The 18,515-nt window shown below is 40.6% G+C and overlaps 1 protein-coding gene across 1 annotated transcript in view; it reads right to left on the reverse strand.

The window, feature by feature from the left end:
- Nucleotides 1-752: 752 nt before the first annotated feature.
- The window catches only part of baiap3 (BAI1 associated protein 3), a 43,795-nt gene continuing 26,032 nt past the window's right edge, over nt 753-18,515 (reverse strand). The window contains exons 8-34 of the mRNA XM_037792887.1: nt 18,118-18,331; nt 17,838-17,882; nt 17,442-17,519; nt 16,144-16,249; nt 15,907-16,014; nt 15,716-15,808; nt 15,143-15,246; nt 14,931-15,048; nt 14,626-14,750; nt 12,716-12,806; nt 12,401-12,457; nt 12,181-12,278; nt 11,229-11,280; nt 10,946-11,097; nt 10,678-10,801; nt 9,555-9,695; nt 9,277-9,372; nt 8,788-9,003; nt 8,340-8,408; nt 8,142-8,221; nt 5,979-6,087; nt 5,411-5,482; nt 5,233-5,316; nt 4,778-4,898; nt 4,578-4,701; nt 3,748-3,953; nt 753-3,559 (exon numbers count right to left, since the gene is read on the reverse strand). Of these exons, the coding sequence (XP_037648815.1) occupies nt 3,456-3,559; nt 3,748-3,953; nt 4,578-4,701; nt 4,778-4,898; nt 5,233-5,316; nt 5,411-5,482; nt 5,979-6,087; nt 8,142-8,221; nt 8,340-8,408; nt 8,788-9,003; nt 9,277-9,372; nt 9,555-9,695; nt 10,678-10,801; nt 10,946-11,097; nt 11,229-11,280; nt 12,181-12,278; nt 12,401-12,457; nt 12,716-12,806; nt 14,626-14,750; nt 14,931-15,048; nt 15,143-15,246; nt 15,716-15,808; nt 15,907-16,014; nt 16,144-16,249; nt 17,442-17,519; nt 17,838-17,882; nt 18,118-18,331 (2,987 nt within the window). The 3' untranslated portion in view covers nt 753-3,455. The remainder of the gene's footprint in view (nt 3,560-3,747; nt 3,954-4,577; nt 4,702-4,777; nt 4,899-5,232; nt 5,317-5,410; nt 5,483-5,978; nt 6,088-8,141; nt 8,222-8,339; nt 8,409-8,787; nt 9,004-9,276; nt 9,373-9,554; nt 9,696-10,677; nt 10,802-10,945; nt 11,098-11,228; nt 11,281-12,180; nt 12,279-12,400; nt 12,458-12,715; nt 12,807-14,625; nt 14,751-14,930; nt 15,049-15,142; nt 15,247-15,715; nt 15,809-15,906; nt 16,015-16,143; nt 16,250-17,441; nt 17,520-17,837; nt 17,883-18,117; nt 18,332-18,515) is intronic.

The raw sequence follows: 18,515 nt of genomic DNA on the forward strand, positions 1-18,515 counted from the left end.
ATACCTGTTTGTTGGGTGTTTTTGAGTGGGGTATAGGGGAGTGAACCTACAGCCTGCATTGTTCCAAATGCCCAGAACTGCCTTGTCTTATCATCTGTTTACCAGTTGTAAACTTTAAGCTACATTTGTGACAGTAAAGGCCAGTTTCCTGGACAGGTATTAAGCCTATATTATATCATAAATATACTACAAACTAACTCAAAATAGTGCTAGATTTAACTCAGTCTCGTATTCAATTTCCTGTAGGAAGATTTAAGTTCCTCCAGGACTAAAGGTGCTTAAATTAAACCTCTAGTTTGGAAGGTCAGATTCATTTTCAGTAAGTAGAGACACATAAAAAGTTTGTCTTATGCTTACATTGTTTTGTCTGGATTTTTTGCTCACGATTCCTCTATATTATGGGAGTTTTGTAACCAGTTTCAGCTCTCATGAGCGCCTTCAGTCCAGCCCCAATGAGGACGACAGATGATTTATATTAACCTGGTTTGATGACAGCTGAGTGCACTCTCACCAGAGGACCAACGCAGCTGACTGAAATGAAGCTCACTAGTCCACGACTTTGTATTCAATAAGTCAAATTGTTGGTTTTCACTTTTTAAGACATGATTATTCTAGATTTAAACCTAATCCTGGTTTAATTTAATCCCTGTCCAGGAAACTGGACCTTTAGACTTGCTACGATAATATTAGCTTGCTAGGTCACCGCTACTAGAGTAAAATCTACTCCATTAATTAGCTGTTATCAGAATTTGTGCTTTTTTTTAGTTGTTTAGTAAACTTTCAATTACATAACAATTTCATATTTTCCATAAGATGATTCCAGGTTATAGTCTGATCCTTATTTTTATAATAGCATCCTAACCTTTCGGTCACAGAGGACATATAGCTTTGGAGGACTGGCGAGAGCTCGGTGTTGAATTAAAGCTGTCAGACCGGCGAGAGCGGCTGCACCCCTGAAGTATAATTATGCCACTGCACAGGTTCATTATGCGTTTCCTTTTCTCTTTACCTCGAGAGATTAAGTCCCTCTCAGACTCAAACTCACATCCTGGTCCCTTTATCTGTCTGTGATGAGCCTGCATCGATTTAAAGTTTGGATGACAAAAGGCTTATTTAATGGCCGTTTCCACAACTTTCAGAACGCTACATGAGCTCATTAGCTGCAATTAGCTGCCATCTGGCCACATGCAGTGCAAACACACTGTGTTATCTTTGGGGACGTCACGTCAAGGGTGTATTTTCTCCCTTTCAATTATCAGGCGTCAGGGTCTCCTGGTGTATCCCCATAACCATGCCAGTATGAACGGTTCTGAATATAGCTTCTGCTCCCCGAGGAGGAGACGCAAGGCACAAAAGTGGCTCATAATTTCACAAATTAATCATCAAATTGAACCCCAGAAGTAAACGTTTATAAAGGTCCCACCCCTTTCTAGCTAACCATAAAGCAAGGGATCTCTGTCTGTCTGTCTGTCTGTCATCCGATCGACTCCACATTTGGCAGGTGTGTTGATGGGGACCCCGTGGAGTGCTTTGTCGAATTTGGTGCAATTTGGACACGCAACACATTTCGATATTAATACATTTTGAATAAACCACAAAACTCTTATTCACATTCCTGGAGTCCATGAGCGATGAGCTGTTTTCGAGAGCGCTGCAATCAGCCCTTGCCAAACGGACATGTGCTCCCAATGGACACGTGCCACCGTCAACGCTGCAAGCAGCGATACTGGGAGGCTACCGGTAGCCAACCTATAGCCCCGTTCTGAATGGACACATGCTCTGAATGGCCATGCCACGAACGGGCACTGCACTAGTGTAACTATGAAAGCAAGGAATAGGAGTTTTGTCTGCAAATAAAACTAAATTTCAGTATTTTTTATAACGGAACAATTCCGGGCCTAATACTGACCCCTGGGGGACTCCACAAGTAATATCATCTCTTACATGCTTGGTTACACGCTAACCAATTTAACATTATTCAACTGTTTAAAACAAGTCGGGTAGAAAGCAACGCTATGTAATGTCATCCAACCTGCATGTGCTACCATGTGTTGGGACTCGTCCATAAACTACCATTCGAACGTTAATATAATCCTGAACAAAACATGGCCCTTTCAGATGGCAATGATATCCCTTTTGGGGAGTTCTGATAGATAACCTATAGTCTCAGTAAAGGAAAATAGGAGAATGTTGAAATAGTTTTCCAGGACAACACAGGACTTTCCAGGATATTTGACTTTTTCCTCTCATTTTCCATGTGTTTTCAATGCCTTGAACTATGTTGCAGGTTTTCAAAGACGCGTGGGAACCCTGAATTACTAGTTTCTTCTTCAATTAATGCCAAAGATGTTTATCTGTTTGTACTAAATCCGCGATGACACCCAAACATGCTTGTTATCTCACGGTGCTCCTGCGATGCTGGTTTAGTAGCTCATTAACTGTGAAGTCGACAACACAGATTCAGATTGAATAAAGCTGAACAAAAGTCAGTTCTCTAAATGAGCCTCTTCATTGTTCAACACATTTTCCTCTTTTACATTACGACAGATGAATTTGTTTCTGTCAGCGTGCTGACTTTGTACAACTTTAAATTGTACCAGTCACATACATTTCTGCAGAGATGTTGACTCACTATTGTCTGACAGCAAAAAGGGAACTGAGTTAAAAGAATTGGTCCTCCCTCTACAAGGTTTTTGGCCTCTTCAATGACCCATCGTGAGCTTTGTGAAGAGCAATCTGAAAAGTGGAATGATCCCGAGCTGTGGCGTGTGCCTCAGGGGAGTGTTGAGCCTCCCTGCTGCTGAGCTGTCTGACTGGCCTTAAAACACAGTCTCAGAAAGTGCAATCTCCCAAAGCTATATGTGTCTTCATAATTCCCTTCATGACATTTTTTATTCATAGCTGTTTAGTAGTAAGCCACTTTATGATCAGGAAAATCTATGTGGGTTTAAGCTTTCACGTCCTAAATAGGCTTTCATGCAATTTATCTCCGATCACCAAGAATGAAAAGTCTCGACACCTGTTAAACTCCCCTGCAACTAATGAACATATCTGAGGTATAGATTTAGACTTTGACTCAATACTATTGGATACATAAGCTACTTCCACAAAATAGTTCTGAAATCTATCATATCAAAGATCATACAACAAAGATAACAATTACTTCATTACAAAAAATATAGACTAGTAACATTTAGGATCAACTATCCATTGAATTCTAAAATATAGTTTAACTGAGACAGTATAGGGTTGCACAGTGACAGGATGTTCATCTCCCAGTTAGAAAACAGCAATAAGCTTCACTGTTTTCCTTTTTTTTCTTTTCGTTTTGGCATAATTACTGAACAAACAATAACATTGGAAAAATTTTAAATATTGTAAACATTTTACCAGTACAAAAGCACATGTCGCAAGACGTGGTCAGAAAACACCAACACGGGCAGCGTTGACAGCTTTTACTCCTCTTCCATTGACTTCTCAATCTCCTTCAGCCTGCGGACAAACTCCTGAGCCTCCTTGTCTCCGATGCGAGCGTCCAGCATCCTCATGATTGGCTTTTCTGGAGGGGAGAGCAAACAGATGAGAGTAGTTCCGACACCTGACACAAATATCTCTGGACTGAATGGCTTTTCATGTTGTATCAGAGAAGTAATTGGAAACCCAGGCCTACAGCCTCTGGTCTCCCAAGAAGCCAATATCATGTTTGTGTAAAACAAAGAACTTGATACAGCCTGGAGCTTTATGTACCACTGGGTTTACTGCGAGACAGGTGGATAATGACAGGCTGGACGCTCTTGCCGGCAGCTGAGGCGTTCGGTCTCCCTGGCCAGCAGAAGTCGCTGAGAGGAGCCACGGCTTCACCGGCGAAGTCGTTGGTGGAGAGCCAGTCATAGTCCATCACAGTGAAGGTCAAACAGGCAAACCTGTGTCTGTACTGTTCCGGACTGACGTGGCTGGAAGACACAACAGCAAATCAGACTATTTATAATTATAATTATTATTATGTATTTATTGTTTTTGTTTTTTTGTTTATAAATTTAGTATTTGTAATTGTTATTATTAGTTAATTTTTTTTTATTAATTTTACTTTTTATATATATATATAATACTTATTTTTATATATTATTTTATTTTATTATTATATTATTTATTATTTTATTTTATTATTTTTTAATGAAGGTTTTGTTTTGAGTTATGCCATTGTTTGTTAAAACTTTCCAATGCATATCTTTAAAATCTCAAATTAAATTTGATCATAAAAAAGAACAACTCAGGCTATTTATTATTATTTAAATTAATTATTATTATTATTATGTGTTTGTTTTATTTTTTATATATTATTAGTATTTGTAATTATTATTATTTTTTTATTTGGTTTTTTGATATATTATAATTTTTTCTACTTATTTATTTTCCAATTAGGCTTTTTTCAAGGTTTTGTTTTAAATTATAACATTTTTTGTTAAAAATGTCCAATGCATATCTTTAAAATCAACAAAATTTTATCAGAGAAAAGGAACAAATCAAGCTGCAATCTGGCACAAATAGGAAGAGGAAGAGAGGGAAACAGTACTCACAAGGTAAAGAGTTCGTCAAATACTGGGTGCAGGGTCTTCAGTTTCACTTGTGTGCGTTGACTCTTTGCCATTGGGAACAGGTGGTGAGGACACAGCTCCACTATGACAAACGGGTCACTCAGACCTGAGGTGGACCAGAACAAGTGAGTGAAAACTCAACTTTAAAACCACAAACTAGTATTTTACGGTGACACTTTTACCGTTAGCATCCAGTGCGATGATATCTGCAGCGTGCAGAATCTCCACCGTCAGTCTCTGCTCTGGAGCATCGTAGTAGCACTTCACACTGATCCGACCATAACGAGTATGTTTGAGTGTTTTCTGAAACAAGTTTATTTTTTTTTTTACCACAGAGGATTATTATAATCAACATGTAAAGGTGCAGTAAGATTGAAATTATGTTATAATATGATTTAACTCTTTTTGAGTTTACCCCCAGCAGAAACGAGGTGAAGGAATTATTCATGTATCTAAGCCTACGTGCTGCATAACCTGACAGCATCTTGTTTTTCAAGAGTCCGGGTGAAGGCAGATTTTCAATCAGAGGTAAAACAACGAGAGAGACAGAGACAGAGGGCTGTGCTGTCCAATCAATATGTCCCTTTGCACCTGAGGGCTAAAAATGAAACTGCCAGTCTGGTAAGTGGAAACACACCTGTAGGGAAATCTTCTCCAGATAGTACTGTTCAATCAGCTCAAAGGAGGAGCATTTATTCAGCTTTAGCTCCTCATCCAGGACCTAAAGCAGCCCGGGCAGAAAAGGGAAAAGATAAATAACACCTTTAGGTAGAACGATATAAATCGTGAAAGCAAAAAACTGCAAGAAGTCCTACCTTGTAGTCTCCGCTCTTCATGTCTTCCACGGAAAGACCCTCTCCCTTGGCATGCAAGAACTGCAACAGGGTCTAAAGCATTCAAGTAAAAAGATATATATATATATAACTCTGTCATCACATTCATTTTCATATAATGAAGTCCCCGCATAGAGAGACATGTTGTTCACACAAACAGCATGAAACCTCGTTGACAGGCAAACACGATACGCGTCTGCCAAAACTCGAAACTCAGCCCTGTCGTGTAGCATGCCACAACTTTTCATGCAAATCTGTCACGTCCACTGCCAGCTGGTTAAATTGGCATTAGAATATACAATAGCTCCCACATCATTGTCATTCATGTGAGAACTCACTTTGGTGCTGAGCCACTACCCAGAGACTTCATAAATATCTAATATATGCTAATGATTGCACGACAGCAAGCATAGAGAGCTAATTAAAGGATGATGATTATCTGTACAGAGTTGACACATGTCTTTTTTAAGCAGACTTCTCCTCTTAGTCAAACTATGCCGGACTGGAAACAGCTATAAAAGAGTATTGGTGTGATGAAATGACCACTGACCTCCACTGTGTACTGGAAGCGGTTGTAAAACTCCACCTGAACGCCCCTGTTTTCTGCAACCGCGTCCAGGATCATCCGCAGGAGCAGCTCCCACATGCTTTGGAGAACTCTACGAGGCAGCAGACACAATGAGACGCTCACACGTTTGTGTTTACCAGCTCCTCCAATAAGACCTTTAGCACCCCTCACTTAGCCTCATGTATGTTTTCACAGATAATGATAAGTTGTAACACAATACACGCCTGAGTGGTATTATTATTACGCCAAAGCTTACAGTACACAATCGCAACGCTTAAGTGGTGCGCATTTCATGCTGCGTCATCAAATCATGCTTTCAGTCTTAAAGCTGGGGAAGGCAGTTTATTTTTGGCATCACTGGGCAAAACCTCCATAATAACCTTTCAGCATATTGTTACTCAAGTGGTCTGAGTGGCTCTGTTTACAGGCTTTAGAAAATCGAGCCCCTGAGGAGAGATTTGAGCTGAACACAAATCATTTCAGAGTCTACAAAAGCAGATGCGCGTGCACGTCCCTTCAGATGGTGAAAGGTTGATTCGACGGCAGAATATCCTGCAGGAAAGGTTGCTATTCCAGCATTGGTAACAACTGCTTACACTTCAAAGCGATCTCAAAAAAAGGAAGACGGACTTATCAATAAGAGAGTCTGACAATATCGGTGAAGTGTTTCAGAGATGGAGAGAAAATGTTGCTAATAGTTTGGCTTTCTGCTCACGGCTGCGGATAGAAGAAGGTTGAACTATTAACATTTTCTCTCCATCTCTCGAATAGTTTAGCCTTCTGAGTTACGGTTAGGAGAAGAATAAACTATTAGCAACATTTTCTCTCCGTCTCTGAAACGCTATAGCCTTGAATCACAGTATGTCATCTCAAAGGGCTTCGCAGGCCCACAAGTTTGTACAGAAAACAGGACGGTAGTTCTCATAGAATTTACCGCTATATAACGGCATCAGGATCACATTCACGATTAGGATTAGGGTGACCAGCTGAGAATGGGTGAAATTCGGGACAGGGGAGGGCGTGGTCACGTGTGTGCAATCCAGTACATTACATTCAGTGTCAACTAACAGTAGTAATGATAATAGTAGTACTCTTTCCTGCAGACTTTGCAAAACGTTTTGTTTGGATCTCGTATGGCAGCAATGATCCATGGGTATTCCCTCCCCAATCCTCCCAGTAGCCTACTTGCAGTAACGTTTTGCTTTTCGGCTGAATGTTCAGCAGGTCCTGGGACAACGAGCTCCGTGTCAGCGATGGATGGTTACATTTCCCTCCGTAAATGTTTTAATTCAACAACGTCACTGTGCGTGACCACTTTGCGTCGCCGCTATGCATAGTCGTTTTTCAATTCGCAGCACTACTGCACACGCCTAAAAAAAACTGCAAAAGCCATAATTCATGTAGGCTGCGGACATAACAGAAAATAATGTTTCACAACGATCAGTATTCAATGTTTTAACAAGGCTATAACTAATCAAAACTCTAGTTTAGTCTAATTTTTGGGACGAACAGGACAGGATTCGGGGCTGCTCGTAATTTGGGACTATCCCGATTTTTTTTTGGAATTTTTAATCACCCTGATAAGAGATGATGTTTGAAATGAATAACCAGTACTCATGCAGGTTACTGAATAAAACGTGTGCATATGCCCGTGCTCGTCTGGTGGGAGGGGCTTGGGACAGAGAGCTGCAGGATGATGGCTGTATTTTCAAATTCTTCAGAAAACTGCCAACCCTGGAGTACAGCTTGAATTACAATATACTTAAAGGCTATTATGGATTTTTGGTACATTGTTAATATATATATTTAAAAAAAAAAAAAATACTACAACTGGGAGGTGCTGTAGTGGCTTTAATGGTTTGTTTGAAGACTTTCTGTACACTGTATGTACCTGCTTTAAATATTCTTGTATTACATGCTACATGTGTTGTGTATTCTGTCTTGTTTGTGTTTCATAATTCAATACTGAATGTTTCTTTAAACTTTTATCTTTAGCTGCACAGACACACCAGATCGAAATGAGCAATTAATCAGAATGTGGCACAATTATAACTCAGAATAGTTGTTGAAATTAATTTCCCTTGTCAAACAGAACATCAATGAAGTCATATTAATAGCGAGGAGAGAGGAGGAGAAAGTAATTACCGAGTCAGATTCTCCTTCACAAGGTTGTCAGTGAGGATGACCATGGTGTCTTGTAAGTACTTCATGAGAGGGGACACAGCCTGGAAGAATGTCACATTAACATACATTACACCGGTAGCACCACCACAGGTACAGGGGCTGCAGACACCGCTGATACAAGAATGAATGCTGCAGTAGAGAACCACTACGAGGACTTACGTCGTCATTGTTGATGGAGTCTGGAGACAGGCTGATGTGCTGGATGTACCTCCGCAGCTCAGGCAGCATCTGCACAGACATAGTCTCTCATTCACGTGCATGCAGGTGTGTATGTATACAAGTATGTGCATAATGCAAATACAGATAAAAAAACATTTTTTTTGCAAAAAGTTCACACATTTGAAGTGATGCAGTGTATTTTTTTCCATGCAAAAATGGCCAAATTGGATGCAAACTTCACAAAAACTGTATTTAGTGATGTACATGATGCACTTTTTCTCTAATTTGTAGTTTTTTTTTTAAATATTTCATTAAATCACTGCTTGTAGAAACCCTTTCTAGCAGAGTTACAAGGTTTTTACTGGCAGTGACACATTCCTATTATACTGTACTGTATGTATACTATGTCTCATCCTATCAAGTAGTATTGATCTGCAGGTACTCATGCCTTGTCGGTGAGCAGCGTGATGAGACGTTTGGCCTCTCTCTGCAGGTCCAGGTCCATGTTGAACAGCTGCCCATTGAGAGCCTTGTAGACCTGCTCCTTCCCTTCCGCCCCACAGGACTCCTCCATGGCCCGCTCCACACCCGGCCAGTCCAGGTCACGCGGCAGGTGACCCAGGAAAACACGCACATGCTCCATGTTGTTCAGGGCGATGCAGAGCTAACAGAAAGCGAGGCGGAGCAGAAGAGGAGAAACAAGGGGTGGAGGTGGAGAAAAGAAAGAAGGAAAAAAAGCAGGAAGGCTACAGAGAAGTGGAGGGACGGGGTACGAGTGTAAATGATTGACGACGACAAGAGGCTTTCTTTTTTTTTGTGTGTAAACATATCCGATCTCCTGCTGATGCCTTTGTGTTGCCACGGAGAACACTTGCTGACATTTACTTCCCACGTCATTGCGTGCCCTCCGCCAGTTCTGTCTCGCTACAGGCGTTACCTGCACTGTGAAGCTCTTGTGGTCTCGGCCCAGCTGGTTCCTCTCAATCATTCGTGTTATCATCTCCGAGTAGGACACAGCCTCGCTGCAGAAATTCTGTGGCAGATCAAATACCAGTCCTGTTATTAAAATGAAATTCGCATTTTTCCTTTTTTGATTTTGACTGGTGAAATCTTTTATTAATCCTGTGTGTATGGATGTGAGTCTGCTCAGAGTCGTGTTGTTATGTGTGCAGGATGTGCGTAGACGAGTGTGGCGACACTGGAAGCAGCACTCACGTCTGTCAAACGAGTGACAAAGATGAAGGCCCCCGCAGAGTCTGGCCAGGCCAGCTGGAGCCAGATCTCCCGTACCTGGCTGAAGCATGTTGTCACCTCCACGGCCGAGGTGCTGTGTTTGGCCTGCTGCACAGGCTCCAGCTGCTCACACAACACATAGAAATACAACATGAAACATTCATAGTTTGTGAATACAACAGGGTGGCTTTATAATGACCATGTCATTTATTTGTTGTTCGTAAAAGTTCAGCTTTATTTCAACTCCCTATTTGGCATTTCTAAAGATTATCTAAACAGTTAATACATGTTTTATAACACACATATAAAGACAATATTTAGCATTTATTTATGTATTGGCCAACTCGTTCTATGAAGCACCCATAACTGATAAGATAAGATAAGATAAGATAAGATAAGATAAGATAAGATAAGATAAGATAAGATAAGATAAGATAAGATAAGATAAGATAAGATAAGATAAGATAAGATAAGATAAGATAAGATAAGATAGACTGATTGAGTGGTTGGGGTATTTTTGCCAGATGAATATGAATTATGAAATGTTGCAATTGCACAGAATATTGAATATTGAAATTAATTAATTATTGGAATAAAAAGTTCATGAATGTTTCAGTTCAACATAGTTGTTATCACATATATTATGATATGTCTGCAGTTTTAACCTGCCTGGGGATGATTTGTAAATGTGCATTAACTGTTAATAAATACTTTATGACATGCTGTGGAGTTGTTCTGAATAATTGATTACCAGTTTAATAAAAGTGACTAGTTAATAAATCCTGTACAATTGTTATAAGCCGATGAATAAATATATTTAACTGGCTATCTATATATTTCTGAAAAACAAACACCAAAAAATCCATATTGAGATATCACAAAGCCTTTTACATTCTACCTACAAAGAATCTGTATGTGTATATATGGTGGTTAATGAATGCATTAATAAACGCTTTATTAAACATTATGTAACCATAGTATGCAATTAATCAATATGCATATCTTTTATAGATATTATGTATTTATAAACAGTTAAACATCAAATAAAAAAGTGCTCTCATATTTGCTAACAACTACATTATAGTATATTTGAATGGCCTCTGACCTTGTCTGCGTCCACGGCTTTACGCATCCTGTCACAGGATCTGTCGTGAACGATCTGCAGCCACTTGTGAATGGAGGACTTGAACCAGTTATGAAAGCCTGTTAAGGCCAACATCTTAGCATCCCTGGCAGAGAAGAACACAAGTCTGTGTTAATAACTTCAAAGCAAAGGAAAAGGTTGAGCTCTCATCTCCTCGCTGACATTTCCAACAAATAACCAGCAGTCAGAGCCTTTATGAACTGTCATGAGAGTCGAACTGATAACCAACTTGAGAGGAAGAAACTCCCGAAAGCCTTTGAGGATTTTCAAGGACATGAAGAGCTCAAAGATGGTCTCTCCCATCGTCTGAGTCAGTTTGGAGCTCTCCTGCTCCAGAGTCCCACACACCCGCTCCATCGCCACGTTTACATCGTCGGCTACCTGGAGGAGGAAATAATGTGACCGTGTTCAAGTACCTGAGTCAAAGTCAGCGACAACAACACTGTGTGACTCACTAAAGGCTTTAAAAGACTTGTTTACAAAGTCTTTTCACATCATTTTCAATGCCATACCTGTTTCTCCAACTGCCTGTATGATATGCTGAAGAAATCTACTTTCACTGCACTGTGAGAACAAACAAAGGAAAAAGTGGCTTCAGTCCAATAATAACTAATCAAAATCAATGTTTCTGTGCCAGGTAGCATAACATTTCTACACTGGCTGTGTTCGAAATCACACACTAACATACTATTCATACTAAGTATGACGAAAAATTGTCGTGCTTTCAGACTGCATAGTATGTGGATTTTGTGCACGCAAGAAATGCCCGGATTTCTGAGTATGACACGTGAGCTTACCGCACATATTCAACTGCCACACAATGCATTGCGTCTGGGTGCCTTGAGACCAGACGTCAGTGATGAGAGATTTTGAGCCAGGCTAAAAACTGATAATACGTCACTTTATTAACTTTTAATTAGGGCTGTCAATGAATAAAAATATTTAATTGCAATTAATCAAATTTTTTTAACTGTTCATAAATGCACCTTAAAGGCAGATTAGTCAAGTATTTAATACTCTTATCAACATGGGAGTGGGCAAATATGCTGCTTTATGCAAATGTATGTATATATTTATTATTGGAAATCATATTCAGAAACGCTCACAGCTACTGCATCTAGCATAAAAAAAACAAATTTTCGTTAATTCGTTATAGCGTTATGTTTTCATGCGAGAAAGGAAATGTTTACGTTCGCAATATGTGGTCAGATAATGTAAATAATGCTGCTGCAACGTTTTCAGAGATGTGACGGCGCTGCTGGCGGGTGCCTTGAGACCGGCCCGGCCGTGGCTTGAGCACACTTCAGTGTGAACAGTCTGCTGGTAAAATCATACTTAATAGTTCATTTAATAGGCAGTATGCAATACATACTGATTAAGTATGTAGTATGCAGCACATTAGTATGCGATTTCGAACACAGACAGTGCCTTTTACTCGATAACATGTACAGCGTTGCTATTCACCTGTAGAAGATTTTGTTGTAAGTGTTCTGGGCTCTCTGAACGTCTGCACACACGGCGTCGACCACCTGAACCAGCTTCTTCAGCTGCTCCTCCAGATTCTACGTCGCCGACACAAAAATGAACAACATCCTGGATATCAATTCTTTAGCCACAGTCAGTAAAATAATGAGACAGAATGATTTCTATCATCAGGACTTCTACTAAATCAGTATAGACGTACCCCGTCCTCTGGTTTATATCGTGCAATTAAGCTCTCGTACCACTCCACGGTTCCTTTCTGTTGAAATAATTACATAAATTAAGGAGAATAAATGGGTTAATTAAAGGTGCCCTATGGAGTACAGTACTGTAGTTGGTAGAAACTGTTTTCATGTTGTACATGCGTGTTCTTCATGCTGCTTTCATGCAATACAACATATACATGTACCTGCTAATCAAGCCATTCATCTACAGTACAGCACCTCTAGTGGTCAAAAACTCCACGGGGTACCTTTAAGTGAACCTACTGTGAAACAGATTGCACTTCCATTGTTACCTTGACAGCAGTAGTGATGTCCAAATGCAGATCATTTCGAAGAGGACACACAGTCTTAAACGCCCGCATGTTCTGCATGTAGCCAATCCCCCTGGCATTCACAGTTGGGGAAAAACAGCCAATTGCAATACAAGACTGGTATAAGGTCACGCAAATTATGGTTTCACATCATACACTAACATTGTTCTCGGAATGTAAAAATATCAAATAAGCACAAAAGCTTCAAATTTCACTAAAATTGTTTCCACTCTAATTGTATGCAGGATGCTGCTCTGTCTCTGCAGGAGAGAAGAGATGCAGCTTGAGTCACTCTGAGTGTTTCTGAGAGGTGTAGAAAAGATCCCCCTCGAGGTATTGATCACTGGCCAGAGCTGGACGTCTTACTGGGGAAGTTTCTAATAAAAAAAAACAATCTACTCCAAATTAGTCCGACAACATGAGCTCCAATAATTAGCTGGTTTTACTGGCTGGCATTTATGTGGAACAGAATCCCTAATTTGGTAAATTTCACTGCCCCATCTCCCTTCTTTTATGTGATGGTAACTCAGAGTTAAATCGGTCTGTCCAAGTCTTTCATTCAGAGCAGAATATCTCTGCAATACCGACCAGATTGCTTTCAAATGAAGTTCAGATATCCATTGGTTCCATGGATTGTCTCTCATGATTTTATGGACACGTGAGCTTTTCTGGTTAAAATTTCCCGATGGTCAACACATTGGTTGAAGAGAATGTGTCTAAAAATCAATGCCTGGATTTCCATGAAACTCACTGCGGATATTCATGTTCTCCAAAGGATGAATGCTTGGTGATTTGGTGATATCCTCAAGCTAAGACTTGTGCACAAGCAATATCAAAATCTATATCGTAATTAGGGCTGTCAATCGATTAAAATAGTTAATCACGATTAATCGCAAATGAATCACACATTTGTTTTTTTCTGTTTGAAATGTACCTTAAAGGGAGATTTGTCAAGTATTTATCAACCAGGGAGTGGGCAAATATGCTGCTTTATGCAAGGGTATGTATATATTCATTATTGGAAATCAATTAACAACACAAAACAATGACAAATATTGTCCAGAAACCCTCACAGGTACTGCATTTAGAATAAAAATATATGCTCAAATCATAACATAGCAAACTGCAGCCCAACAGGCAACAACAGCTGTCAGTGTGTCAGTGTGCTGACTTGACTATGACTTGCCCCAAAATGCGATTATCATAAATCGGGCATGTCTGTAAAGGGGAGACTCGTGGGTTCCCATAGAACCCATTTTCATTCACATATCTAGAGGTCAGAGGTCAAGAGACCTCTTTGAAAATGGCAATGACAGTTTTTGCCAAAATTTAGCGTAAGTTTGGAGTGTTATTTCGCCTCCTTCATGACAAGCTAGCATGACATTAAAACTGAGCCCGCTACAACATAACAATCGGAAGTTGCGTTAATGCGTTAAAAAAATGAGTGGCGTTAAAACAAACTTCAGTTAACGTGTTATTATCGTGTTAACTTTGACAGCCGTAATCGAAATATATCCATTCATGCTCTGAAAGGGTAATACTTTCAGATTTTCAGGACTGTACGGCCCCTCATTTGGTGACTGATATTACCGGTGTAATGGAAGCATAATATCATATTGGGAATAATACATGTTACATAAGGTAAACATATGCAAGTTGTTGCTTATGACCACAATATTTGTATCTGTGGTCAGGGAAACATTTTGAAATGAGTAATGAGCAATGACTAAGATATTTGTATTTGAGTAGGGAGCCCAACACTGCTTCCTCCACAGAGCATGACTGACTGGTTTGAAGTCTCTCTGTGTCTGTCGGGGTGAGAGGTTGAGCGTGTACCTGGTATGGCAGCACAGGCGAGTGTTTGATGTGATGTGATGGCAGTGTGACTTTACCTCAGCATGAGCTCGTAGCGTGTAATGGCAGCAGCGCTGGTGCAGGGGAAAACCTGACGCATGTTCTTCATCAGGCACAGGCAGTGCTCTGTGTACAGCCTGAAGCTGTCTGACAGCTGCCTCTCCTGGACACAGGAAGGGCCCGCAGTTATAGCTTCAAGTACACTGGCTGTGAGACATTTTTGGCTGGACCAAAAACCTTGATGCATGTCAGTGAAGAGCTGAGCTAATGAGGTGAGTGTTTCCAGATGATGAAAGGTTTTGTTTTTTTTTTCTTACTGAGAGGCCGATGGCTGAAAACCTACCAGGTCTCCCCTCACAGCGGTGGGGTCCCACTCTGCATCGATGGTCCTCAGGAGGCGCAGCAGCAGGGAGTAGCACACCCTCTGGGTCCGATGGTGGCTGCTGTAGCACTGCCAGCGACTGTGTTAAAAAACAAAAAAAACATGCACCTTTTACCTGATGCTTAAGCTTTCATATTTGATTTGATCAATGTTATTCCTCCGTTAATACTCACATAATGGCCTGGTGGAGAGGGGAGAGATCAGTTTGCACAGCATGGTGAGTCAGTACGGTCCATGCTGGAGGACAAACCTGCCCGTTCCAGTTGTACGGCTCTCTCTAGCAGTATATGTGGTAGATTACCATGTTAGTTCAAGAATAATCTGTTTGTACTCATCAAAAACTTTAGTTTGTTTTACAAAATAGCAGAATAATGCTGATATAAACATGACTATAGATGCCATAAAAGCCATGCCCACAGCATTTGAGCAACATTTGAGGGCCAGCTATTGCAAAACTGTCCTTGGGCAAGATACTGAACCCTTAATTGCTCCCAAAGGCTTTGCCATCGGTGTGTGAGTGTGTGTGAGAATGGGTGAATGCTGACATGTAATGTAAAGCGCTTTCAGTGGTCGGAAGACTAGAAAGACGCTATATAAATGCAAGTCCATTTACAATTTACCACCCCAACAATACACCAATATATGCGTGAAGTGGGTTGGATGAATGGTTCTCGAGATATGTGAAGGACATAACCACATATATACAGACATGTTGCTTTGTGGTTAAGTATCTGCATGAAACTCACCTTAACATGAGCGTGCTCGTACTCCACAATCTGACTCAGCAGTTTCTTGTGAATGGAGACATTTGAGTCTTTCTTAGACAAATCTGTATCTCTCTGAAAAAAAAAAAAAAAAAAGAGTATTTAAAGTTATAATTCTTCATATCCTACACATGCAAGAGGAGTATTGTATACTGTAATCTGAATACACAGACCTGGTTGGTGAAGAGCTTCAGTATCAGGTGACATTCTCCCTGAACTTTAGACGTACTCGATCGAGGCTCCAGCTTAAACCAGGTGTCATAACCGACAATTGGGAACTCCTAGAAGAAGGAAACAAGCCAGGTTACGGACACGACATACTTCCAGGGAAATCCTTCACATTGTGTCCTTTGGAGAATGTCTAGTTGCCTCTGACTAGTGAGAGTGTTTTTTGAACTTCCAAAACTCACATTCAAAGGGATGTTGGTGCATCCGAGGAAGTCATCGACGTTCTCTTCGGAGCCTGATGATGCAGATCCGTTGGAACGAACTGACTTTGCTATCTGCTTAAAATACCTGGCAAGAAAAAAAGCGAGTGCAAGGAAAAGGGAACCTTGTTTGTCACAGGTTGAATTCATGTTTAAATGTACTGTGAGAGCTATAATCTAACAATTCTCACTTTGAGGACATTTAGCTCGATCAACTGTGACATATATTACAGCAGCGGCGGAATGAGTTTCACCGCCGAATGAAAGCTGGCTATTACTCCGAGTTTTATTCAAATGGAAATTGCACATTTTCACCACAGGATTATGGTCCTTTTGTCCCTTGGTTATAATTGACATTGTCAGGTTTTCATTAGACTTGTCTGCTATTTATTAGTCTCCCCATAGCTCCGGCTGAACTCTCTGTGCTCTGTGTGCACGGCTTTAATGGCACCGGGCTTTGTCCGTCAGTCTTTCTTTAAAGGTACAGTGTGTAGTACCTGGCCACCTCCTCCAAACAAATAGGGGGCAGCACTTACAGTTACACCAGTTATATCTTAAATAAAGCCAACTACAACAGCAGGGCAAGAATACGCAAACTTTGACCAAACTGCTGAAACTCTGAGAGCCAGTCAAAATAACACTGCTATCTTATAATCTTCCCGTGTGGCGTCGGCCTATAGTTTACGTTAGCTGTCTTTGTGTTTTCTGCAAACTGGACGCTACAGTGAGTCACTATCACCTCCCAAGGTTCAAGTGGTATTACAAGACAGGACGGGCTAACTGGTTAGCGTGCTCATTTCAGTAGATATTTCTGCAACACAATACATAGATGTCTTTGACATGACGTCAGCACTGTGACCTCTTCACATTTTGTTGATAATTTCAGTTAGTAAATTTCGGGTCAGATCTTACACGTTGCACCTTTAAGGTTAAAGGACAAATACCGATTGATCTCCTAAAATTAACAAGCAAGATGGTGTCATTATTTCTCAACAAATGTAGATACATACATAGGCTTCTTCATTCATAAACTGCGACTTTTGGCTCAATTCAAATGGAAATGACCCGTTTGATTGACAGGTTGGATGAGTCATCTAATTACTGATACAATGTCGACTGGATGAATAAATTAATTACTAACTTATATAATTGTGCACAAAGTCACAATTTGTGATTCAGTTGCAGTTCAGCCCTTCAAAAAGGAAAAAAACACTGCTAAAGGAATATCCAGCATTTCTTCATTACATTAAGTCAGGATTACACAACATAGTTTCTTCTACCTGCCCATTCCTCGAAGTCCACTGACTTCATTGAGCTTTTTGCAGGCCTCAGCAACAGACACGTCATCGTCATGATCCCTGAAGAAAAGAGGAGAATTCAGAGTTTATTACAACCTCTCATCTCACAACAATGAACGGACCTGAGAAGTGAAGGAGATCTACTACAATCTAACCCCATCCAAGAAAAGCATTTGCCTAGTGTACTCTACTTTTACTGTCGAGCTTTGACCAGAGGCCAGAAAAGTTTCTATAACAGCTGAACAATGGATCTTCAATCTGTTATAAATGTACATTTTTACAGCTTAGAGCTGAGGTCAAGAGGCAATGTAATCTGTATACTGATATTATTATTCTCACATTCAACGAATTCAAGGTGCTGCTGCGTACGAATCTTACCATATGTCAAGATGTAAGAGGTCATTGTGGACATCATCTATTTCACTGTGAAAAAACAACAACAACCAAACAATTACTAATTGAAGTATCATCTCCATGAGTAAATACTGATAATGAACACATCCCTATTTTAGTGATCCTTCCACAGAGATGACACTGTGCTGCACTGGTCACATAATCTAACAACTTTAGGTGTTGAAACAAATGAAACTGTGAATCCTGCACGTCACACATATCACAATGTCCGGCACTCTGCTAAAGGTTGAACTGCTGTACTCACAACACAAAGTGCTCGTCCCAAACGGGGTTCAGAGTCTCCGGTTTGACCTCAGTCACCTGGATACACCTGGCGGGTAACACCTCCTTGGTGCTGGAGCGTTTCTCCAGCTTCTCTTTTCTCTTCCTGAAGCTGAACTTTCTCTCCTTTTTCTCCTCCGTCTCCCGCGGGCTCTGACCCAGCAGGATTCCCAGCATGCAGTAGGGGTCGCTGTACCCTGGCAGGCCGCGGGGTGACGCATAGAAAAGGTTATATCACACACACACACAAAACTGTTTATATCACCCTGATGATGCTGGTGCAGCAGGAAGAGAAGGGAAGCCTTTGGGCTCATTTGTGATTACAATCAGCGTGGTGTTTTGCTTAAGTGCTCGTCAGTGTAATGAGTGCGACTGGTTGAC

Source organism: Sebastes umbrosus, chromosome 14 (assembly GCF_015220745.1).
Source record: "Sebastes umbrosus isolate fSebUmb1 chromosome 14, fSebUmb1.pri, whole genome shotgun sequence".
NCBI lineage: Eukaryota > Metazoa > Chordata > Actinopteri > Perciformes > Sebastidae > Sebastes > Sebastes umbrosus.